Genomic DNA, 26,614 nt, shown 5'->3' on the forward strand with positions numbered 1-26,614 from the left:
CTAGTGTTCAAAAATTCAACCTGAAAAATTATAAAGAATGTAAAAAGTTACCCAGAATCCCACCGCCAAAGGTAACAACTTGAACATTTTGATGATCTCTCTAGATATCTCTACAAATAGTTATGTAAATATATTTATATTTATGTAACTATGATCGTTCTATACATGATATGCATCCTACTTTTTTCACCAGCGGTAGATGCATCTTTCCATATCAATCAATATAGTATGTTAAAAACCATCATTTTAAATTCTATTTATGTATCTACTGTAATGTATTTAACAAATCCTTATATATATAAATATATTTTTACATACATATGTAAAAGAATAAATTTTTAAGGCTAGAATCTAGCTTTTTCAGGAACCTACCCATGATTTCTTGCCAATAGGACATACACTGCAACTGTAGCTTTTCATGACTTCCAGGGATCCAAAGAGGTTTTCATGGCTCCTAAAGCATCTCAGGTGGCAGAAAGCAAGTAACCTTTACCTTTCCTTGGAGGTGAGGAAGGAAGTTGGAAAGAGGACAACCAAATATCCTGGACTATACAGTTCTCAAGAGAAACCCAGAGAAAAACTAACAAATACTGCTTAATACATTAAATATGGCTAAGTTTCCAAACCATTGTACTAAACTCATGTTGAATAACTTTTTCCTTCAAAGCGCTTTTGGAAAAAAACATGATAATTGTACAACCAGTAGTTCTACAAGTGAAAATCGTGCTTCGTGCTCTTTTTTCCTTCCAAGAATAACGATCCCAGATAATTATACCATTGAGGTGGAAGCTGAAAATGGAGATGGTGTAATTAAATCTGATATGACATGTTGGAGATTAGAGGACATAGGTAAGTGTTATTTGATATTCTTATATACTCTTTATTAAATGTTTACCTCCTTCTTCTTTGTTAAAGAGGTATCTGTGAACTCAAAAGTAGGCTCATCGAGTTCAAGGATAAAATACGTGTTGTGGGTATACAGAAATTCATCTTCTAATTAAAGAAGAAAGGAAGTGGGGGAGGGAGGGAGGGAGGAAGGGATTCACCAAATGAGAAAAAAGGAATGAGAAACAAGAGCATTTTGTGGGCCACTGGTTTTCTCTTGTAGTTTGTAATTGCACTCAAAGAAACAAAAAGGTCTCTCCCCACCACCTCACCCTGCCAATGTCATTGCTCATAAAGGAAAAGAGCATAAAATTATTCGTTTTTTAAATACCTCACTACTTCTGACTTCAAAAAAATATTTTCCGGCCGGGCGCGGTGGCTCACGCCTGTAATCCCAGCACTTTGGGAGGCCGAGGCGGGCGGATCACAAGGTCAGGAGATCGAGACCACGGTGAAACCCCGTCTCTACTAAAAATACAAAAAATTAGCCGGGCGCGGTAGTGGGCGCCTGTAGTCCCAGCTACTCAGGAGGCTGAGGCAGGAGAATGGCGTGAACCCGGGAGGCGGAGTTTGCAGCGAGCCGAGGTCGCGCCACTGCACTCCAGCCTGGGGGACAAAAAAAAAAAAAAAAAAAATTTCCAAAGACTCATTTTCACCACTTTTAAAATTATAACTGTATTGAGATATAATTCACATTATGTAAATTTCACCTTTTTAAAGTGTATAGTTCAGTGGTTTTTATTGTATTCACAAAGTTGTACAAATGTCACCACTAATTCCAGAACATTTTTATTGCCCTCAAAAGAAAATTCATACCCATTAGCAGTCAGTCCCCAATCCTTTGTTTTCTCTTTCCTTCATTCCCTGGCAACCACTAATCTATTTTCTGCCTGTATGGATTTGCCTATACATTTTATAAAAATACAATGATAAAATATGTGGTCTTTTGTATCTAATTTCTTTCACTTAGCATAATGTTTTCAAGGTTCATCAATGTTGCAGCATGTATTAGTGCTTTATTTATTTTTATAGCTAAATAATATTCCACTGGATGGATATACCACATTTTGTTTACCTGTACATCAGTTTATGGACATTTGGCTTGTTGTTACCATTTGATTATTATGAATAGTGTTGCTGTGAATATTTGTGTACAGTTTTTTGTGTGGACATGTTTCAATTCTCTTAGATATATACCTAGTGAAATTGCTGAGTCACATGGTAACTCAATGTTCAACTTTTGGTAGAACTGCTAAACTTTATCAAAGTGGCTGTACCATTTAACATTCCCACTGGCAATTCATAAAGGTTATGATTTCTGCATACCCTCACCAACACTTGTTATTGTCCATCTTTTTATAATTATAGCCATCCTAGTAGGTGTGAAGTGATACCTTGTTATGGTTCTGATTTGTATTTATCCAATGTCCAATGATGTTGAACATTTTTCATGTGTTTATTGGCCATTTGTATATATTCTCTGGAGAAATGTTTATTCAAATCCTTTGCCTACTTATAATTGAGTTGTCTTTATTGTTGAATTTTAATAATTCTTTATATATTCTTGGCACAAGTTCCTTATCAGATATGTAATTTGCAAATATTTCCTCCCTGTTTGTGGGTTTTCTTTTACTTTTTACATGGTTAAGGTAGAAAAATATTTATATGAAGTCAAAAATGTATATTTTTTTCTTTGATTGTTTGTACTTTAGGTGTCATATCTAAGAAACCATTGCCTAACCTGAGGTCAGAAAGATTTACTGCTGTAGTTTTTTTCTAAGAGTTTGAAGTCTTAGTTCCTACATTTGAATTGTTGATCCATTTTGAGTTAATTTTTTTATATGGTGTTAAATAGGGGTCTAACTTTATTCTTTTGCATGTGGATATCCAGTTATCCCAGAACCGTTTGTTGAAAAGATGACTTCTGCCCCCACACACCCCCACCATGTTGTTGAATTGTCTTGGCACCCTTGTAAAAATAAATTCATTCACCATAAATGTAAGGTATTTTTCAGGGTTCTCAATTTTATTCCATTGAACTATATTTTTGTCATTAGGCCAATAGCATACTGTCTTGATTACTGTAGCCTTATGATAAATTTTGAAATTGGGAAAGTGGGTCCTCCAACTGTGTTCTTTTTCAAGATTATTTTAGCTGTTGGGTCCCTTGCATTTCCATATAAATTTTAGTATTAGCCTATCAATTTCTACAGAGAAGGCAGCTGCAATTTCAATACAGATACTGTAATCTTCAGAATATACAATCTTCCAATCCATGAACATGGGATATCTTTCCATTTATTTAGGCTGCCTTCTTCTTTCATTAATTTATTACAGTTTTCAGTGTAGAAGTCGTACACTTCTTTGGTTCAATTTATTCCAAAGTATTATATTCTTTTAAATGCTGTTGTAAATGGAATTGCTTTCTTAATTTATTTTCAGTTTGTTCATTGTTAGTGTATATAAATACAATTGATTTTTGTATATTGATTTGGTAATTGGATGTTGAACTTGTTTATTGGTTCTAAAAGGTTTTTCAGGTGGATTCCTTAGGATTGTCTGTATACAAGGTAATGTCATCTGCAAACATAATTTTATTTTTTCCTTTATGATCTGGATACATTTTATTTTTCTTGTCTAGTTGCTTTGTCTAGAACTTTTAGTATAGCATTGAATAAAAGTGTTGAAAGCAGACATCCTTTTCTTGTTCCTGATCTTAGGGAGAAAGCATCTAGTCTTTCATCATTTAAGTTTGATGTTAGCTATGGGTTTTGTAGATACCCATTGCATTGAGAAAATTTCCTTCCATTCATAGTTTGTTGAGTGTTTCCTTATCGTGAATAGGTGTGGGATCTTGTCACATGCCTTTTCTTTATCTGGTGGGATGGTCATGTGGTTTTGTCTTTTATTAAAATGGTGTCTTACATTGAATGATTTTCATAAGTTAAACAAACCTTGTATTTCTGTAATAAGTACCACTTAGTTGTGGTGTATAATTCTTTTTATATGTTGCTGAATTTGAATTCCTAGTTTTTTGTTGAGGATTTTTGCTTCTATATTAAACATGGATATGGTGTGTAACTTTCTTGTGATATCTTTGTTTTTGGTATCAGGGTAATATTGGCCTCATAGAATGAGCTAGTAAGTGTTTCCTCATCTTCTATTTTTTGGAAAAGTCTGTGAAAGACTAGTGTTAATTATTTTTAAATCTGTCATAGATTTCCTCAGTGAAGCCATTTATGCCTGGGCTTTCTTTGTGGGTAGTTTTGACTTGGTTTCTTTATAAAACTTTTTTTAAGAACTCCCTTTGGAAGACACTCCATACTGTAAACATTGTTGTTAATTCACGGTGATGGGCCTGGAAAGGGACAAGATTATTTACTTTTTCTCAAAAACCTTATTATTATTATTTTTACTTTCTTAAAATAAGTGTATTATTACTTTAGCAATTAAAATATTAAAAAACAAATTCAGTTACAAAAAAAACGCAAAACAAAACAAACTTTCTAGTCCCTCTTTCAACCAGATTTAGTATCTATTTAAATATTCTGTAATTGGCACTGCTTAAAACTTTGAGGAGGAATTTTGGCCTAAATTGATACAATACTGGAATTATAAAATTAACCTCTGAAGAAACTCTGTTTTTATTATATGTTTCTAGGACCTGGCAAAGTGTTGCTAAGTACTAAGATTTTTTTTTTTTTTTTGGAATCCTTTAATAAAAGCATATAATATCAGAATAATAAGCATAATAATTTTGTAATTTTTAGGTTAGTACAAAAGTAATTGTGGTTTTTGCCATTACTTTCACTAGAACTTTTCTAATTTAAATTCAAGTGGATAGAACTATGACAGTGCTTTTAAGAGCAATTAAAAATATTTTGGGCCGGGTGTGGTGGCTCATGCCTGTAATCCCAGCACTTTGGGAGGCCAAGGTGGGCGAATCATGAGGTCAAGAGTTTGAGACCATCCTGGCCAACATGGTGAAAGGCCGTCTATACTAAAAATACAAAAATTAGCTGGGCGTGGTGGTGCGCACCTGTAGTCCCAGCTACTCAGGAGGCTGAGGTAGGAGAATCTCTTGAACTCGGGAGGCAGAGGTTGCAGTGAGCCAAGATCACGCCACTGCACTCCAGCCTGGTGACAGAGTGAGATTCCATCTTTATATATATATCTATTTTTTTTTTGATTTCTAATTGAAATATGTCCCACCTACCTCCAGTTTACAGTGGTAATTTGCTTAAACCTTTTTTCACAGATAATGCGAGGGTTTACTTTGGTCCAGTCTCTGACACAAATTATTATAATTAGTGGTACCTAAATGAATAAACTTTTGCTGTGTTTGATATGCATCAGTTTTTGACTTAAAATCTATTCTGTCTGATTTTAGTATGCCCACTCTGCTGTCTTTTGGTTACTATTTGCATGGAACATCTTTTTTCATCCTTTCACTTTCAATCTATTTGTATTTTCAGATCTAAAGTTAGTCTTTGTAGATAGCATATAGTTAGATCTTTTTTTTACATTTAAAAATTTTATCTTATTTTTTATAGAGAGTTGCTATGTTACCCAGGCTAGTCTTGAAGCCCTGGCCTCAAATGAACCCTCTGCTTTGGCCTCCCAAAATGTTGGGATTACCAGCATGAGCCTTTGTGCCCAGACAGTTGGATTTTTTTTTTTTTTTAATTATTTGCTAATCTGTGTATTTGGGCTAGAGAGTTTAACCTATTTACATTTAAAGTAATTATTGATAAGGAAGGACTTGCTTTTGACATTTTAAAAGTTTTCTTTATATTTTATAGTTTTTTTATCCCTCATTTTTTTCATTATTGTCTTCTTTTGTGTTTAGTTGATTTTTTATGGTGACATGTTTTGACTTCCTTTTGAGGATTTTCTATAGATACTTTCTTTGAGAGTACCATGGGGACTACAAATAGCATCTAAAGTTATAACAATCTAATTTGAAATGATATTAACTTCAATTGCATATAGAACTCTACTGCTACACAGCTTCATTCCCCACCTCCACTTTATGTCATTGATGTCACAAATTATATCTGTATCCATTGTATACCATAAAGCTGTAATTGTTTTTTATGCATTAATCTTTTAAATTCTTTGGAAAATTAAAAGAGGAATTATAAACCATAATTACAATAATACTAGCTTTTATATTTGCTCACGTATTTATACTAGAGATCTTTATATCTTCATCTGATTCCAAGTCAATGTCTAGTGTCCTTTCATTTCAACCTGAAAGACTCCTTTTAGCATTCCTTATAGGGCAGGCCTATTGGTAATGAACTTTCTCAACTTTTATTTATCTTGGAATGTCTTAATTTATCTTGGAATGTCTTAATTTCTCCCTCATTTTTGAAGAACAGTTTTGCCAGGTGTATAATTCTCATTTGACAATTCTTTTTCTCTTTCAGCACTTTAAATGTATTAGCCCACTGCCTTCTGGGCTCTAAGGTTTTTGCTGAGAAATTAGTTGATATTATTATTGAAGATCCATTGTATGTAATGAGTTGTATCTCTCTTGCTGCTTCCAAGAGACTGACTTTCTCTTTCTGAGGTTTGGTTGTAATGTGTCTTAGTGTGGGTCTCTTTGGGTTTATCCTACTTAGTATTCACTGGGATTCTTGGATTTGTAGATTTGTGTATTTCATCGAATCTGGGGACTTTTTAGCTAGTATTTCTTCAAATAATCTCTCCACCACTTCCTCTCTCTCTCTTCTCTTTCAGAAACTCCTAAAATGTGTTTATTGGTTGGCTTGATCCTGTTCCACAGGTCCCTTAGACTCTGTTTATTTTTCCTTATTCTTTTTTCTTTCTGTTCCTGAGACTCAATACTTTCAGTTGTTCTATCTTCACCTTTACTGATTGTTTCTTATGCCTGCTTAAATTTACTGCTGAACCCCTGTAGTGAATTTATATTTTAGGTATTGTGATTTTCAACTTCAGAGTTTTTGTTTGCTTCTTTAAAAAAAAAATTCTGTATCTTTGTTGATATTCTCATTTTGTTCATGTATCATCTTCCTGATTTCCTTTAGTTCTTTGTCCGTGTTTAACTTTAGCTCTTTGAACATACTTAAGATGTTCATTTTAGGGTCTTGGTCTAGAAATTCTGATTGCTGGGCTTCCTCAAGGACAGTTTCTGTGGTTTTATTTTGTTTACTTAAATGGGCCATGTTGTCCTGTTTCTTTGTATGCCTTGCAATTTTTGTTGGTAAAAATTGGGCATTGGAAAAAACAGCTACCTCTCCAAGTCTTTGCAGACTGACTCTGTTCTGGGGCTGTTCTTCATAGATTTGTTGGGCTTACTCTGAGCCTAGGGATTAGCCCTAGGTGAAAACTTAAAGTCTTCTCAGTTCTTTTCTGAGTATACATCTTGCCTAGGTCTGGATGGTGCTTTCTCAGTTACACTATGTATACACACAGCTGCTTTTTTCTTTGTTTTTTGAGACAGGGTCTGGCTCTGTTGCCCAGGCTGGAGTTCAGTGATGTCACCATTGCAACCTCCCCTTCCTGATCTCAAGCCATTCTCCCACCTCAGCCTCCCAAGTAACTGGGACTAAGGTACACACCACACCCAGCTAATTTTTATATATTTTTTTGTAGAGGTGGATTTCACCATGTTGCCCAGGCCAGTTTCAAACTCCTGAGCTCAAGCGATCTGCTTGCCTCGGCCTTTCAAAGTGTTGGGATTACAGGTGTGAGATGCTGTGCCCGGCCATAGCTGCTTTTGAATGTCTTGATTTCCCAAAGAGTCTTACCCAGTTTCTCCTTATGATTTTATATAATTTATTGTATGTCTCCTTACATAATCTCTTGCCCCAGGCTTCCATGAATCTGTAGTCTCCCTGTAGCTTTTATGAGCACTGCCTGGCTCTTTTCCTGCCTAAGATTAAAGTTAGGCAAAACAGAGACCAGTCGTTTAGTCTGCCCTCCAACAGGCTGGAATGTAAATAAGTATTCTTTGTTCTCTCCAGTTGGTAGAAGGGAAATAAGAGCAGAGATGCCACCTTCTCCAAACCAAGACCACTGATGTTTCAGGCAGAGGGTGGGGCAAGGGCAAGTAAGACAGCCACAAAACTATTTTCCTGCCACTTTGAAGGTGACTTTGTCTTGATTTGGTGTTTATTATGGTTATAAACCTTGGGTTGATTTCCAGAGCTCCTACAAGTTTAGTTCAGCCAGTGTCTGTCCTTTTTTTTTTTTTTTCTGACACAGAGTCTTGCTCTGTCTCCCAGGCTGGAGTGCAGTGGCACAATCTCAGCTTACTGCAACCTCTGCTTCCCAGGTTCAAGTGATTCTCCTGCCTCAGCATCCCAGGCAGCTGGGATTACAGGCACGCACCACTTTATGCAGCTAATTTTTGTATTTTTAGTAGAAACAGGATTTCACCATGTTGGCCAGGATGGTCTTTTTCTCCTGACATTGTGATCCACCCGCCTTGGCCTCCCAAAGTGCTGGGATTACAGGCATGAGCCACCACTCTCGGCCCTGTCTTTTTTTTTTTTTTTTAATCTTTTCATGGATGAATAAGAACGTAGAGCTACCTAGTCTGCCATTTTGCTGATGTCACTTGATATAAATCAGTTCTTAATGAGATATTCTGAGAGCCATTTTTATTCAGAGGAGTAACTAATACTTTCTTCTTGGTGACAGAGTGTTAGAGTTAAGTGGAACTACACTAGGTACTTGTGTTTATTCTGACTGGAGGTAGTTTAGTGTAATGAGTAAGGGCAGGAACTTTGGTGTGGATACAAATGAGCCTTAGATTGGCTTCTTATTAGAAAGTTATTTTCCCTTTTCCAATACCAGTTTTATCTTCTGTAGAATGGATATAATAAATGTTAGATGGTTGAAAGGATTCAACAAAATGATTCACCTAAAAAAATACTTATCAGTGCTCAATACATATCAATAACTTTATGGAAATATTTAATATGTTTATTGTATACAGCTCTACTTACTAGTGGCCACATGGATTGATGATCACCCTTTAGTCCAGGCATCAGTACAAATTATTTTTTGAGTAGCTAACAAGAGCTTTCTGAATATTTTTACCCAGTTAATGTTTTAAAGTCCATGTCTCTAAGTAGGGATTTTGCTTTCCAAAACTCTTCAAGAATTACAAAGACCCCATTCTCCATGATGTGATTATTTTACATTGCATAAAACAGCTCATATGCTCCATAAATATATACACCAATTACGTACTCACAAAAATTAAAAATTTTAAAAATTAAAAAAACAGTATTACAAAGACTGAAAAGATAATACTATTCAATTCTAGCCAGCAAGAGTGTGGTGAATGGGTATTCATACAATGTTGATGGAAACTGAAATTAGTATAACCTTTCTGGTAAGCAAAATGGCACTGTGTGACAGCAGCCCTAAAAACGGTCGTGCCCTTTTACCCAGTCAGCCAGTGCTAAGGGGTCTAAGGAAACCATCAGAGATGTAAAGGGAAATTCAACTATCATCCATTTACTCATTCACTTAACAAATATTTGATACCTGCTAAATGTCAGGTGTTAATTCTAGACTCTGTGATCAAGTCCAGCCTTTGTCCTTAAGAAGTTTTAAATGAAAAATTAGAAACACTATTGTTAGCGGTGGAAGTTATCTGAGTTACCTGCAGCAAATCCAAATGGGTCTGCAGTAACCTCAGTGCTTGCCTCCTCAGAAGAAAGAATTCAACTGAGGGGCATAGGACAGAAGGAGAAACCGATACATGTTTTACAGCAGGAGTGGAAGTTTATTAAAAAGCTTTAGAGGCCGGGTGCAGTAGCTCACACCTGTAATCCCAGCACTTTGGGAGGCCAAGGCGGGCGGATCGTGAGGTCAGGAGATCGAGACCGTCCTGGCTGACACGGTAAAACCCTGTCCCTATTGAAAATACCAAAAAATAGCCAGACATGGTGGCGGGCGCCTGTAGTCCCAGCTACTTGGGAGACTGAGGGAGGATAATGGTGTGAACCTGGGAAGTGGAGCTCGTAGGGAGCCGAGATCGCGCCACTGCACTCCAGCCTGGGTGACAGAGCAAGACTCCATCTCAAAAAAAAAGAAAAAAAGAAAAGAAGTTTTAGAGCAGGAATGGAAAAAAGGTAAACAACCCTTGGAAGAGGGCTAAGTGGGCGTCTTGGCAGTCAGGTGCCCCATTTGACCTTGGACTTAGGGTTTTCCATGCTGGCCTACTTCTGGCATCTTGTGTCCCATTTCCCTTGATTCTTCCCTTACGGTGATCTGCCCACTTGCACGTTGGCCAGCTGGCACTTAGGAAGTGAGCATGTGCAGTGTGTTTACTGGAGTTGTACACATGCTCCACCTGAGGCGTTCTTCCCTTTTCCAATGGAATGCCCCCAGAAGCTCATATACCAGTTAAACTCTGCCATTTTGCCTCTTAATGCCCATGCTTGAGCCTACTCGCCCAATTCCTGAGTTTTTGTTTCGTTTTTTTTTTTTTTGAAACGGAGTCCCGCTGTGTCGCCCAGGCTGGAGTGCTGTGGTCCAATCTCAGCTCACTGCAACCTCCACCTACTGGGTTCAAGTGATTTTCCTGCCTCAGCCTCCTGTAGCTGGGATTACAGGCACCTGCCACCACGCCTGGCTAATTTTTGTATTCTTAGTAGAGATGGGGTTTCACTGTGTTGGCCAGACTGATCTTGAACTCCTGACCTCTTGATCCGCCTGCCTCAGCCTCCCACAGTGCTGGGATTGTGAGCCACTGCGTCCAGCCCAATTCTTGAGATCTTATTTTGGAGCTGCCAATCACTAGTTACAGATGTTTTTATTTATTGGGAAACTGCCTTTCCCTGTTGCTGGCTGCAGCCAATTATTAGGTTTGCAAGGCAGCGTGACAACTGGCTGAGCATCACCTGATGGTCACCTGACTTTCCTGGTGGTGTGTAGGGGGAGCCCTCTCCTGTCCTGCTCATGCCTGATTAGCTACCTACTGTAATACTGTGAATGTGCAATAATAGAACATAAGTCAAAAAATTATGTTAATCCATAAAGTAGAATATTATGAACCTTAAAAATCATGTTTTGAAGAACTATTAATAGAAGGTGATATATGCTGATTGCATATTTTAAAAAAACAAAAGCTTTATTTATCATATCAATTTTGTTTAAAAGATAATGCAAATAATTACGCAGAAAACAGCTGAAAGGAAATATACCAAAATGGTAATAAGGGTTATCTCTGGTTGGTGGGATAATGGATGATTTTTAGTTTTTCTTGGTATTTTCTACACTTAAAAAATGTTGTATAATGAGCATATGCTACTTTTATAACTAGAAAAATGCATATTTTCAAAGAGAGAAATTTGGGGCTAGAATGTTTGCAGTGTGGAAGGAAAATGAGAGTTATTTAATAGTGTTTATAGTGGGTATTCCATCATCCTGGAGGTCAAGGAAGGAGAGGCCTAGGGGAGGTGAGAGTAAATAAGAGAGACAGCCTATTTTCTGGTTCTGTGGTCTCTTTTTACCTCCTTTCTGCTTGGCATAGCATATGATGACCCAATCAATAAGAGGCTGATTTGTTGAAAAATCACAGGAATGCATCCTTTTTTCACTGGGTATTCCTTTTTCAGAGGTGTTGGGGTTGGTTGGGGGTGGCGACATTCCTTTTGTACTGCCTTGCAAATACCATCTGCGTTCATATAGCAGATCACAAAGCACTATCATTTCCTTTCTAAGGTTTTTTCTTTTTTCAATTTTGGATGGATGCTGTTAGCAAATTCTTATCTTTTTGCAAATATGAGAGTTGTATGATTTTTATTTTCAGCGAAAACTGAACCACCTGAGATTTTCAGTGTGAAACCAGTTTTGGGCATCAAACGAATGATTCGGATTGAATGGATAAAGCCTGAGTTGGCGCCTGTTTCATCTGATTTAAAATATGCACTTCGATTCAGGACAGTCAATAGTACCAGCTGGGTAAGTTATGCCGTTATAATAATGTTCCTATTAGAGGCCCAGAGGAAAAGAATCATTGACAACTATTGTTGACCTGGAATCATTATTTCACTTTTTACATTGAAAATAGAAGAGAGACACTAGGAAGTACTTCTCTTCCTAGTGTTCCATTTTTCCTTCTGGACCTTTTAGATTGGAAGAGTGTTCTACAATAGGCATTTTTGCCTTCTGAGCGCAGGGACACAATAAAGAGTGAGAAATTTACTTCTGCATTATATCCAAGTTTGCGTCTGGCTGTGTGGCTACCAGAGAGTCTATGGTTTGGCCATTTTATTTTTTATTTTTCTGACCCTTTATAAAATCATGAGGTATAACATACATTTGGAAAGGTGAACAAAACATAAATATTGCATTTAACAAATTACTAAGTCAGTGCTCATGTAGAAACCACTGCAGTCAAGAACAGAACATCTCCAGGATGCCAGAGCCCTCTGCTTGCCCTTTGCTCATGACCTCCGTGAGAGCTAATTTTCATGGTAATCTTCTTTGCTTTCATTTTTTACCATTTAAGCCTGCATCATTGAAGAACATAGTTTAAAAGACTATGCCCTCTTTCCTTGAGCCCTCCTCCTTCATCCTGAAGGAGCGCCCAGTAGAAATAGAGGAGCATATAAAGGGAATCCATACATTTTGTATTTTCTAACGTTTGGCTTCTATCTCTCAATATTGTGCTTTTAAGACTTATTCATGCTATATAATGCTGTAGTTTATAAATCTTCATTGCTGTGTGGTATCCCATAGTCTGAACATGATGGAATGGTGACTTTAATTTGCATTTACTTGACTTTTAATGAAGTTACACACCTTTTCATATGTGTTTATTGGCCCTTTGGATTGCTTCTTCTGGAAGTGCTGATTTAAGCCTTTTGCATGTTTTCTCTATTGGCTAGTCTGCCTGAGTTTTCAACTGATTTGTAGGCATTCCTTATATATTCTGTTTATGAGTCTTATTTGCTACGTGTATGGCACACATCTTTCACTATGTGGCATGACGTTTCACTCTCTTAATGGTGACTTTTGAGGAACAGTCACTTAATTTTAATATGGTTAAATTTTATCTGTCTTTATCTTTATGCTTATGCCTTTTGTGTCTTAGGAAATGTTTTCTTACCTCAAAGTTCAGAAAATATTCTGCAGTTTCCATCAATGCAGCCTGAAATTGTATCACCTTTTTGTAATCATCTCATATTTATTGCCTTTTTATAAATTTTAGACAGAGTCTCACTCCGTTACCCAGGCTGGAGTGCAGTGGTGTGATCGCAGCTCATTGCAGCCTTGCACTCTTGGACTCAGATGATCCTCCTGCCTCAGCCTTTCGAGTAGCTGAAACTACAGGCATGTGCCACCATGCCTGGCTGAATTTTAATTTGTTTCTGTAGTGTTGCCCAAGTTGGTCTCGAGCTCTTGGTCTTAAGTGATCCTCCTCCCTCAGCCTCCCAAAGTACAGAGATCACAGGTGTAAGCCATCATGAGCAGCCACATTATTGACTTCTAATCAACTGTTGGCTAATTAAACCTTTAAGACTTTTTACCTCCTGAAGACTTGCTAGTAAAACATACCTCTACTATCTTGTCGTTTGTTGATTTTTAACCTAAGTTCAGGTGTTTTATTTATTCTTATTGAATTTCTTCATGTTGGTCTTATCTATCATTCCAGCCTATTTAGAATCCTGTTTGGTCCAAAACTTATGATTAACTTTTTACTTTTTAAGTTTTCAGTATCTCCAGATTTGATAACACTTCCTTCTATACCTTTATCTAATTATTAATAAAAATGGTGACTACATCAGAGCCCTGTGGTAAACCAGTAGAAACCATCCAGAGGATCAACCCTTCTTTTGGATATGGTCATTTATTCAGGGTTCTATGAATATACCTAATTACCACTATCGTCATTCAGGCTACTTTTTTTTATCTTGTCCAGGAGGCTATCATGCGACCCTTTCCCTTGTGGAAACCCACAGACACCCTATTTACTGCAGCATCGTCTCCTTGTCTGGAACTCTTTCAGTAAAGCATTATTTGTCCTATTGATGCAGAATTTTTGCGCCTTAGATCAGCTAAATCCGGGTTCTTGTGTCACCAAGAAAAATTAGGCATGCGGACACATTGAAGGGTGAGGAGAGAGGAATTTATTGGGTGAAAAGGAAACAAGAGAAAAAAACTCTCAGCAAAGCGAGATGGGCTCCTACTAACAGGCTACCATCTCACAGATTGAATACCAGGCCACCACACAGGAGCTGAAGAGTCCAGGCTCCTTCTCCCTGCACAAGGTGTGAACTTCCCGTGGCTCCACCCCATTCTCCCAGTGCACAGACGGATCCCCAGTCCATTGTGGGCATGCATGGACAAGACCCTGGGCAGGTTTCCCCATCTGCACAAAAGCATCTGATGTAAACACTTGTGGAGCAGGTCGGAGATTCTCTGGGAACCCCCCTTATCTGCCTTCTGCCTCTATCACTATGTTCAGAGAGATGGTAGTGGCCACTTCTCCCCCCAGCTTCCTTTCTAAGCCAGCTCTGGAACCATTCTCTTTGAACCTGCCTACGTGGAACATTAGATTCAATAATCGTAGTTTGGGGAACCCCTAAGTGGGGCAGTCCTTGGTACAGCACAAGCTCCTCTTCATACCACATGTCATGGTCTCTGTGAACCTGAGAAACTTCTGGGATAATCTACTGGCTATAAACCCTTAATTCCTTCTATTTGACGAGCTCAGAGTCACTACAGCTGCTGGGATAGGATTCAACAAGAAAAATAAACCAGGACTAGAGTCCCTCTGGAAAATTACTATACCACATACAACACTAAGTGAGGGCAACAAGTATAAACTACCCAACCCTTGGCAGCCTGTACCCTGTCTCTTTGACAAACTCACCTATATCTGTACTCTTCTTCTACATCTGCTTCCTTCCTTCCAGTCCCCAAGGTAAAATGTCCTGCCTCCTGTTTTCCTGGAGGATGCAGGAAGGAAGGTAGAAGTCTGTACTACTCTTTCTCTCTCCTTGGATTTCTTTCTTTCTTCCTTTCTTTCTTTCTTTCTTTCTTTTTTTGTTTTGAGATGGAGTTTCACTCTTGTTGCCCAGGCTGGAGTGAATGGCTGAATGGCACAATCTTGGCTCACTGCAACCTCCACCTCCGGGGTTCAAGTGATTATCCTGCTTCAGCCTCCCAAGTAGCTGGAATTACAGGCTTGTGCCACCACACCTGGTTAATTTTTTGTATTTTGAGTAGAGATGGGGTTTCACCATGTTGGTCAGGCTGGTCTCAAACTCCTGACCTCAGGTGATCCACCTGCCTCGGCCTCCCAAAGTGTTGGGATTATGGGTGTGAGCCACCATGCCTGGTCTTCTCCTTAGCTTTCAAATACATGCAGTTATCCTCAGTTGTAATCCCAGCTAAACCCAACTCAGCTCTTCCCAACCTTCTATCAAAGATTTCCATTGTTGATGGAAAAGGGTCCAAATTGTTAACCCTGTGAGACCTGGCTTCTACTGACCCCTTCACGCTCTCTCTCTTGCCTCTCTGGTCATTCTGAATTGCTTGTTTCCCTTGCATCATGTTCTCTCACTCTTTCTGTGCCTCTTCCTAGAACACCCTCTGCTTTTGCATCTCTTCTCCTACCCCAGTTTCTTCACCTTTCAGAACTCAGGACTGACATATTTCCTTCTGAGGACCTGGGCCTGGTCCCTCCTCTGCATGCTTCTGTCATTGCACTTAACAACAACGCATTTCAACTTTCTCTTCCAGTTAGGCTGTAAGTTCTTCAAATGCAGGAATCTTTGCTTTCATCTGTTTTCCCTTTGCCTGGTACATGCCTGTGCTCAATAAATATTTGTTTAAGTGTAGCCGTGTAAAACTAATGCTAAAATTCCAACATGTCCATATAACAAGACCCATATTTGTATGATATGTGAGTAACAAAGAGCTTCCTTATACTCCAAATTATTGAATCCTTGCAAATATCCTGTAATTGAGGCCTTGCTATCCCCATTTTTGCAGATTAGGAAATTAAGATGTTGAAAACTTAAATGATCTATTCAAGATCACAGGGCTTGTCAGTTGCAAACCTAAGCTCAGGTTTTCTGTCTCCCAGGTTTGCCATCCATGTGACCATACCTCAGCAGCCTCCAGATTCTTTTGTGGCCCTAGTTTAAAGGGTTTGCACCTTTATATAATAAAGCCATGTGAGCCTCTTAGAAAGGGATCTCAAAACTGTTTTAAGAATTTGATGTATGGACTGGGTGCAGTGACTCACGCCTGTAATCCCAGCACTTTGGGAGGCCAAGGCGGGTGGGTAATTGAGGTCAGGAGTTAGGGACCAGCCTGGCCAACACAGTGAAACCCTGTCTCTACTAAAAATACAAAAAATTAGCCGGGCATGGTGGCAGGTGCCTGTAGGCCCAGCTACTCGGAAGGCTGAGGCAGGAGAATGGCAAGAACCCAGGAGGCGGAGCTTGCAGTGAGCCAAGATCACTGCACGCCAGCCTGGGTGACACAGTGAGACCCTGTCTCAAAAAAAAAAAAAAAAAAATTAGCTGGGCATGGTTGTGCGGACCTGTAGCCCCAGTTACTGGGGAGGCTGAGGCAGGAGAATCGCTTGAACCCAGGAGGCAGAGGTTGCAGTTAGCCAAGATCGTGCCACTGCACTCCAGCCTGGGCAACAGAGTGAGAAACACACACACACACACACACACACATATACACACACACAGAATTTGATTTAGGTTTTGTATCAGAACTTCTGACTCATCTATTAAGACAAACACTTTGGGTGAGTTAGGATTTGGCACAAAGCATAGATTGTTAACAATGAACCTGATGAAGCTAATTAGTGTTTTGGTAGGGTTCCATTGCCTGTGCAGAGTTGGGGAAGTTTTAGATCTAAGCCTGTATATGAAGGATCAGTTGATCCTGGACCCTGTCAGGGCCAGAGGATCTTGGCTGGACAAAATAACAAAGTAAAGAAGCCTTACAGGCACCTTGTTTAAAAGACTGAGCAGTGGTTTCATCTCCTCTGAGGCTCAGGCTGGGAGGAAGAGGCTTCCGTGGCTACATTAGGCAGAACTTTCTGAGCATGAACATGATAAGAACCACCACACAGGCTGAGCATGTGCTAAGGGTACAAAAAAGCAGGAGGAAAAATTGAAAGATTAGAAAGAATATTATGTATTTTTTAAAGTGTGAAAAGTAAAATAGAGCTTTATTAGACTTCCTTATACTTGCTGTATGGATTAGTATTTTTATTTTAAATCACATATGGAGCACCATGTGGTTGGGCCTTTCCTGGCAGTCTTAATCCTTTTCTAACTGGATCCCTAACTAACAACAGGTTGTCCCAAGTTATGCTCTCCACAACCCTAGTCTGCCGTCACAGCATCTCCAGGGCCTGTTTGAAGAGGATGCTCAGGGAACCTGGGATTTAGCCCCCAAAGTGTCATTGCCTCTTCTTGTTCCACCCCCATCTCACCAGACTGGGAGTTCCAAAGACCGTCTGCAGCTGGACAGAGTTCCAAAGTCCATCTGCAGTTGTCAGCTTTCTGCCATAGACACATATCCTCCTTCTGCCCAATTTCCTTAAAGCACAGGAGCTGCAATTAGGTACTAATTTTCACAGCTGGGACATAGATGTAAGTAGTATCAGGACTTCCTTCTCTTGCAGGATCCCATGGGACTATGCTGTGTGCATAGTAGTTAAATAGACATATCTATTAGTGCAGTTTATTTTATTTATTTGTTTGTTTATTTATTTATTTATTTATTTATTTATTTATTTATTTTGAGACGGAGTTTCTCTCTGTAGCCCAGGCTGGGGTGCAATGGCGCGATCTCGGCTCACTGCAAGCTCCACCTCCCAGGTTCATACCATTCTCCTGCCTCAGCCTCCCGAGTAGCTGGGATTACAAGTGCCCACCACCATGCCTGGCTAATTTTTTTTTTTTTTGTATTTTTAGTAGAGACGGGGTTTCACCGTGTTAGCCAGGATGGTCTCAATCTCCTGACCTCGTGATCCGGCCACCTCAGCCTCCCAAAGTGCTGGGATTACAGGTGTGAGCCACTGCGCCCGGCCAGTGAAGTTTATTTTTTATTAATCAGCTCAAAATAAGCTATATAAACCTTTAGGTTTTGGGTTTTATAACTTTAGGTTTATAAAGCTTATATTGAGCTAAATGTTTATATTGAACTAAAGGTTTATATTGCAGCAATAATGACTGTGTTCAGAAAAGGAATAGCTAAATGTTTAGTTTCTCTTGGAGAGCTGAGTCCCAGAAATTGTATAAAGCAACACCTTCACTTTACCAATGAGAAGCTGACATCTAGAGAAAAGAACTAATTTATTTACCTCTTCCCTCCCCAAGAGAGTATCAAAATTAATTTATACATTCAGGCTGTTGAGACTTTCAGCAGCTTGACTGGTCACCCAAAGACCAATGCTTTGAAGTGAAAGATTTGGGTAAAATGAAAAAGCCTAGGAGTGAAGAAATCTATGTTCTGGTCCTATTCTGCAGATCTTCTAACTTTCATTTAAATGGTTATTTAACTTTCCTGGGTCTCGTGCATGACGTGAGTGCAGCTAAGGTCTCTGTTCCTGCAGTTCCATGAGGCAGTATCTCTAGGTGTTGGAGTCACCTCCTAGGCTCAGGTTGCCCTGGATCTTGAGGCTTGCATCTTCTAGAACAGCAAGCAGCAGAGCTCTGCTCATTCAGACAGGCCAGAGGCAGGAATCTCTGCCCCATAAGCTTAGATACAGGAAATGGGGAGGGAGGTGGTGGTTCATGGAGATGTTCATATCTATGTAGGTACCAATTGTTCCCAGGCATATATGAAAGTCTGTTAATGAAAATGATGTATTTTAAAATTTGATTTAGAGCGTTACTAGTTCTAAAAATGTAAGAGTAAAGAGTAGTAGTTCTAAAAATGTAAAAGCTGGGTAGCGAAGAGGAAAATGGGAAGATAACATGTGTGGTCTCCATTTCAGTTTAGAACTGTCTCTGTCTTGTAGATGGAAGTCAACTTCGCTAAGAACCGTGAAGATACAAACCAAACCTACAACCTTATGGGGCTGCAGGCTTTTACAGAGTATGTCGTAGCTCTGCGATGTGCGGTCAAGGAGTCAAAGTTCTGGAGTGACTGGAGCCAAGAAAAAATGGGAATGACTGAGGAAGAAGGCAAGCTACTCCTTGCGATTCCCTTCCTGTCTGCTCTGGCGTAGGGCTGCTTTGGGCTAGACTTGGTGGGGTCTGTCAAGTGTCCTGGTTGGGAATCATGGAATCTCATGACCCCAGGGGCCCCCTGTACCCTCCAAGAGTGAGCCTGCACAACTTTGTGCCTCAAAGGCAAAGGGTCACATTTTAATACTCATGAGATTCTTGTACTATACATGAAAGGGTATCATATCATTTGTTTTGTTTTGTTTTTGAGATAGACTCTCGCTCTGTCACCCAGGATGGAGTGCAGTGGTGTGATCTCGGCTCACTGCCACCACCACCTCCCGGGTTCAAGAAATTCTTGTGCCTCAGACTCCCAAGTAGCTGGGATTATAGGAGCCCACCACCACACCCGGCTAATTTTTGTATTTTTTGTAGAGACGTGCTATCACCATGTTGGCCAGGCTAGTCTTGAACTCTTGACCTCAGGTGATCCGCCCAGCTTGGCCTCCCAAAGTGCTGGGATTACAGGCGTGAGCCACTGCGCCCCGCCAGTATCATATCATTTGAAGGTATCCTGTGATAAATTAAAGCTATATATTGTGAACCCTGGAGCTACTACTCAAAATAAAGGTGTAACTAATACCAAAAAAAAAAAAAAAAAAATCACATCTTTAATGACAGTGAGGAAAGGAAAGAGGCGTGGATTGCTGGTTGATCAAGCGCTTACTAAGTGTCAGTATGGTCATTAAGAGCAATGCTTCCCGTCAGTGGGCTTGGCTTAAATCCCAAGCCAGGTATCTTTGGGCAAGATACCTAATCTCTCAGTCCATTCTCAGAAGTTTCCTCACATTTGTTCCCCTTTTCTATATTGAAATATAATATGTAAGTTAAGTTTATAGTAGTACCTATTTTTTTAGCATTATTTTAAAGATTAAATGAAATAATGTGTTTAGCCCATAGTAGATATTCACTAACTGCTAGATTTCCTATTCTTATTATTTATCCTACTATTATTATTTTTAATCCTCCTAAAAGCACAATAAAATATGTAGAGGCATTCCCATTTTGGAAATGAGGAAACTGAGTTTCAGAGACGCTAATAAATGGCTCAGGGTCACTCAGCATGTGTTACTTTTCTCAAGAGTCTTGCCCAGAGTCTGACCCTCAGCAGGTGATCAATAAATGTGTGATGAATGTATCAGTTTTCTATTGCTGCTGTAACAATACAAATTTAGTGGCTTAATGCAACACAAATGTATTCTTTCATAGCTCTGGAAGTCAGATGTCCAAAATCGGTTTCACTGGACTAAAGTAAAGATGTCAGCAGGGTTGTTTCCTTCTGAGACTCTGAGTGGAGAATCTGTTTCCTTGCCTTTTTCAGCTTCTAGTGGCTGCCTGTATTCTTTGGCTTGTGGTCCTTCCTCCATCTATAAAACTTATCCCCCCATCATCACATCACCTTTCCCCGCTCTTGTGTGTCAGACCTCTTTGCCTCCCTCTTATAAGGACTTTTGTGATCACAGTTAGGACCCACCTGGCTAATCCAAGATAATGTCCCCATCTCAAGATCCTTAACTTAATCACATCTGCAAAGTGCCTTTTACCATATAAGGAAACATTTACACGTTCCAGGGATTTGGACGAGATATTTTGGGGCCATTTTTCAGCCTAACACAGTAAATGAATGATTAATTGGATACACACCCAGTGATGGCCACACTTCTTCTTCTGAATTATGGACAAGAAATTTTAAAATGCCCACCCTTCTAACCTTCCTCTGAGGCTTTAACCTTATTTATTTATAAGGGATGTGAGTTTTAGAATATGAATTCCCCCATTGCCATGATTTAAGGCCTCATGATTTCAGGTGGTTTAGGGATACCCATATTGTAATAGAAAATGAGATTTCAGTCTCATACCCAAGTTGCAGACTAGTCTCAGATAACATCTGGGGTCAACTTCTGTGCTACTTCATCCACACAATAATGATTTGTTCTTTTGGATCCTGGTTGAGTTTCCAGTATTAACACTAGTATTAACAGATGTTTGCTGCATTCACCCCTATGGTCAGATGTCTGGAACCAATTTGATGCCTTCTGAATGTTGTGTTCCCCACCAGAGATGTTCATGCAGTATCATTCAGCAAATAGTTACCTTCCTTTGCCTCACTCTTCAGCAGGCAAGCTGATGATTAAGTGCTCCCTTGGGTGCCGTTGTGTTTTACCTAGCTCTTCCCCTGCCATGGCTGTCACTCTTCTTTCTAGTGACCTCCTGGTGCCATCGTGGCTCAGAGTCTCAAGCTCCTCACAGACCAGCCAGTCCCTTGTGTCAGTTTTCTCAGCTTGTTTTGCTGCCAAAAACAAGATTTACTATTTCATCTGATTTATTAGTTCAGCTAACTTGATTTAATTAGCAAACACCAGATGCTGGTGTTACCTATGCCTTTTGCTAATTAAACCAAATCAACACTTATTTATCCAAATCACCACTAGAGAACTTTTGCTTTTGTCCTTCTTCCTTTTTTCAGGATCCCAGAAGAAACTGATTAAAATGCACCCCCCTGCCCCCAGCAAATCCTCATTTATTGTTTTCAAATTTATAAACCATGTGTTTTCCTATTTCAATGAAATGCCACTTGTTTAATGCATACCACTTCAAACCTTTCTAATTGTTTGAAAACATGTATTCTAAGTTGAATGTGAAGCACTGACTATTTTCTTTTGGATTTCAATATATTGATTATTAAAGTTATTTACCTATATTTAGACAATCTACTCACTACATGATACAGATATAATTTGATTCAAATCCTGGCTTTATTTCTTAAAAACTTGTGATATTGAATACCTGCTTAATTTCTCTATGCTTCAGAAATGACAGGACTGTGGGCATTAAATGAGAAAATTCACAGAAACTGACACTTGCTAAGAGTTAGCTTTTCTTATTGTTGTTCTTCAGCAGGGGTACCTGCATATGTCTAACTGGTGGTTGCTGTGGGGATACCCATATTGTAATAGAAATAGTATAGCATCAGTTGTTGCTGTATCAATCCGGAGAATTGATGCCTTCGAATACATAGATATTTTGGTTGATTTGGAAAATTTTAATTTTGTTATTTTTTTTTCAGAGTCCTTACTTTTCCCCCTCTGATTAAACTGAAAATCCATTATCAATTTGTGGTTAATGGAAAGCTGGCTATAATAACCATAGAAGACTTACATGCTAGTGAGGCAGTGGTTTCACTAACAGTTGCATCTGTGGGAAGTCTATACTGAGAAGACTGTTTCTCTTTGGACCATATTTGCAGGAAATAGTGACCTCGATGAAAGAAGAAAATATCCATTTAAACTCATTTATCATTACCATCTATGAAAACAAATGACTGCCTATGGGATTTTTTTTTTTTTTTTTTGAGACAGGGTCTCACTGTGTCACCCAGTCTGAAATGTAGTGGTGAGATCTCAGCTCACTGCAGCCTCCACCTCCCAGGCTCAAGTGATCCTCCCACCTCAACTTCCCGAGTAGCTGGGACTGTAGGCGTGTGCCACCATGCCCGGCTAGCCTATGGGCTAAATCCAAGAAGAATTTCACTCATATTTCTAGTCAAGTGCCTGGAATGATTATTTAATAATCAGTTTAGTTTTGCCTGTATCTGTCCTTGAGATGAATATTTAGGACTGGGTAATAATGAACACCTTGTCTTTAGATTTTTTTTTTTCTTACTCTCAATATTACTGGCCCTGAGTTTGACTCTCCACGTGATTGGAACAGAGAGATTCTGCATGTGAGAGATGGAGTGAATGTCCCTCTAATCTTGTGCATTTCCTTGGAAGGTCTAATGACTTTGTAGCCCTGTACAAAGGCTGTCTTCTGAGAGGAACTTGGCCACTGCTTACATCTCACTGAAACCAGTCTGTTGCTTCCTGTCTGAGAAACTTGAGTACTGGCTGTTCTGTCTTCTGATTCAATAAAAGCTTTTGAGAAATCAGAAAACTCCTGGCAGAGCTTTTGAGACAACACGTCAGCGGGATTTAGATGAAGTAATATGTAAAGTCAACACATTTCAACCTCCTTATAAACAATTCTAATAGAATTGCATTTAATATATCTCATTGGGAGATCCTGGGCCTAACGCTAGACTGTGTTAACTAGACTTTAGCTTCTGCAAGAGTATTTGTAGAAATGTGACTCTCCATTGAAGGCAAAACAAGTCATTAACTCAATTGTACTTGGTACATTTTCCTCATTATAAGATTGTCTTTAGTTGGAGTTCAGTAATTTTACTTTTTTTTTTTTTTTTTAATTTTTTGAGACATGGCTCCCTCTGTTGCCCAGGCTGGAGTACAATGGTACGATCTCGGCTCACTGCAATCTCCGCTTCCCGGGTTCAAGTGATTCTCCTGCCTCAGCCTCCTGAGTAGCTGGGATTACAGGCACACACCACTATACCCGGCTAATTTTTTATATTTTTTGGTAGAGACAGGGTTTCACCATTGGCCAGGCTGGTCTCGAACTACTGACCTCAAGTGATCCACCTGCCTCGGCCTCCCAAAGTGGTGGGATTACAGGCATGAGCCACCGCACCCAGCCAGTCATTTTACTTTAAGATATCCAATCACCTACAATTTAAAAGATCCCTGAAGACAATCTCTTACTTCTAAAAAATAGTTTAGATCTTGGTCTGAGTGGTAGACTCATTCTTTGTGGACCTAATTACATTATCTGCAGCCATGTGACTTCCTCAAGAAAAAATTCAGAGTGCAACTACTGCAGCTTTGACTAGGGACATTTACTCTCTTCTCCAAATCGTGGGCCACTAGCCTTCTTGACATTTGTTTAGAACTCTCTGCTTTCCTCTCATGGCTAAAGTGGGTGGGTCATTCTTTAATCAGTAGCTCAGTATTTTGATATCTCAGGTGCATGTCAGGGCGTTCAACTATAAATTGCCAGTGAGCCATCTCTTGACAAAACTTGCTTGAGACAGGATATTTGAGAGATACAGTCCAGAAATCAAGTGAAATGTAAATTCCTTGTTTTTTGTAAGTTTCATCCCTGTATGATTAGATCATCAGAAGCCTGTACACTTGGACTGTTGTCTCAGACTGTGTTGTTTACTGGAAAAAGGCATGTGTCAGGATTTACGCCCTAGCTATTTATGGAAAACAACTATGAAAAATGTGCATATATGATATTTCTGTGCTTTTGCTCTATTGGGATTGCAGATATTGGCTTTTACGTTACTCTGTGTCCTTTTTGAAGAGATCCACGTGATAAATTCCATTTATGATTTCAGTGTTCGTAGCCAGAAAATAGTTTTCCTTCATACAAATTTCTAGGTTTCCTTTTTATTGGGCCACGAGAAATAGGCACCTCAATGTGATTCTTTTTTATTTTGGAAAAACCAGCATTAAATTTAGAGCTCAAGGAGGGACCTAGTGAAGCTTATTTTCTTGTTTCTTTGTCATTTAATTTTTTCTTATATTTTATAACATCTTAAGTATGTAGTTTTATTTTTTTGGAAGCAGACTTGGTATAAATTGTATATACATATATCTCCTTGTGAGTTATCTGTGTCATTCCCAGCTTTAATGTATATGTTATGTCTAGAGGACATGAGATAGTCACATTTTGATCTAGATTTGGGAGACAAATTATATTACAATGGGGCCGATTATGCTTTTCCTTTAGCTTACGTTAAATCATCAGACTCAAGAGCAGTTTTATTTTTTATCTTTGGTTGATTCCAGTTCCTTGACCACAAAATGAAGACATCTTTGGTCATTGCAAGGCTGCCATCCCTCCGCTCCTCACCTTATTCCTACTGGCTCCCTCGAGCAAATCCTTCCCAACTGCCCAGCTCACCTTCCCTGTCTCCTTTGCAACTCCCTTCTCTCTGGGTTGAGTGCCTCATTCTTGTTCCTTACAGCTCCATGTGGCCTGGAACTGTGGAGAGTCCTGAAACCAACTGAGGTGGATGGAAGAAGGCCAGTGCGGTTGTTATGGAAGGTGACCTCCCTCTGGGTTATTTTTCTCTCTCTTTCTTCCCCTTCCCTCCCTTCCCTCCCTTCTCTCCCTTCCCTCCCTTCTCTCCCTTCCCTCCCTTCTCTCCCTTCCCTCTCTTCCCTCCCTTCCCTCCCTTCCCTCCCTCCCTTCCTTCCCTTCCTTCCCTTCCTTCCCCCTTCCCTTCCCTCCTCTCCCCTCCCCTCCCTTCCCCTCCCCTCCCCTTCGCTCCCTCCCCCTCTTGCCTTCCCCTTCCCCCTCCCCTCCCCTTCTTTCCCTTTTCTTCCCTTCCCTTCCTTTCTCTCTCTCTCTCTCTTTCCCTCCCTCCCCCCAACCCCCTGCCTTTCTTTCTTTCTTTTTGACAGAGTCTTGCTCAATCACCCAGGCTGGAGTGCAGTAGTGAAATCATAACTCACTGTAGCCTTTAACTCCTGGGCTCAAGTTATCCTCCCACTTCACCTTCTCAAGTAGCTGGGTAGGTGTGCTAGTACACCCAGCTAATTTAAATATATATATACATACATATATATACACACATACATATATATGTGTGTATATATATAGTAGAGGCTGGGTCTTGCTATGTTGCCCAGGCTGGTCTCAAACTCCTGGGCTCGAAAGATCCTCCTACCTTAGCCTCCCAAAGCATTGGGATTATAAGCGTGAGCCACCATGCCCAGCCTGTTTCTTTATCCTATTTAAAAGCCCTTGGTCTCTTACCCTTCCAAAAACTGTGATTCTTGAAATTTTACCTCCAGAATTTCCTTCCCTAGAGGGCTTTATGATGCCCCAAATCTCACATTGGTTGGCCAGCTCAAAAAAGCCCTATAGGTCATCTTGCAGATGGCCCAAACATGACAGACCCTGGCCCCCGTCCTCTTTGGTCTGAAACATTAACATTTGGGGAAGGTAGAAAGTGAAAGTGCAGGAGGCACCATGGCCTTCTGGAGGACACTATCACTGACAAGCCTCTGCTGACTAGTCTCTGGAACCCCCCTCCCGACCCAACCATCTAAGAAGAGCTCTGATCAGGGTCAGCTTGCTGGTGTGTCCTTGAGTCATTGGCAACATATATGGCACACGTGTGTTGAAACAGTGGGGCACAAAAACAGAAGAGGGACCACATGGTCCTTTCTAGGATGGAGGCCTGGGAGTGAGGAACAGAAGTCAGGTGGGGAATGCAGAGAAGAGGAGGAGGAAAGAGGACCTGAGAGAAGAAAGTGAGAGAAGGAGTAGAAAATGGGGGGACAAGGCAATAAACAGGAAAGGAAAAGGGCAGATGGAGAAAAAAAGAGTGAAAAGGTGGGGAAGAAGAAGGAGGAGAGGAGGGAGATGCCAGAATTCCTTCGTGTACCTCCAGAATTCCCAGGAAATGCTCACGATGTTAGCTCACATTTGCTGAAGTCCAGGCAAGTTCAAAATCCTGTTGAAAATGGAGCAAGTGTCCTGCTTTGCCAGATGACATTCCAATTACCTCAGGGTTGGAGGCTCCAGCACCATCGCCCACTCCCTCCACACCTGCAGGCTATGGGACTCCCTGGGTTGCCAAGGCTCCACCTCCACATGGGACAACAGCCAGAGATGCCGGG

The 26,614-nt window shown here is 39.9% G+C and overlaps 1 protein-coding gene across 1 annotated transcript in view; it reads left to right on the forward strand.

Moving 5' to 3' along the window:
• Positions 1–26,614, forward strand: part of IL31RA (interleukin 31 receptor A) — a 63,007-nt gene that overhangs the window by 20,141 nt on the left and 16,252 nt on the right. The window contains 4 exon segments of the mRNA XM_025389395.1: positions 668–849; positions 11,684–11,835; positions 18,878–19,043; positions 24,952–25,031. Of these exon segments, the coding sequence (XP_025245180.1) occupies positions 668–849; positions 11,684–11,835; positions 18,878–19,043; positions 24,952–25,031 (580 nt within the window).

Source organism: Theropithecus gelada, chromosome 6 (genome assembly GCF_003255815.1).
Source record: "Theropithecus gelada isolate Dixy chromosome 6, Tgel_1.0, whole genome shotgun sequence".
In the NCBI taxonomy this organism is placed as follows: domain Eukaryota; kingdom Metazoa; phylum Chordata; class Mammalia; order Primates; family Cercopithecidae; genus Theropithecus; species Theropithecus gelada.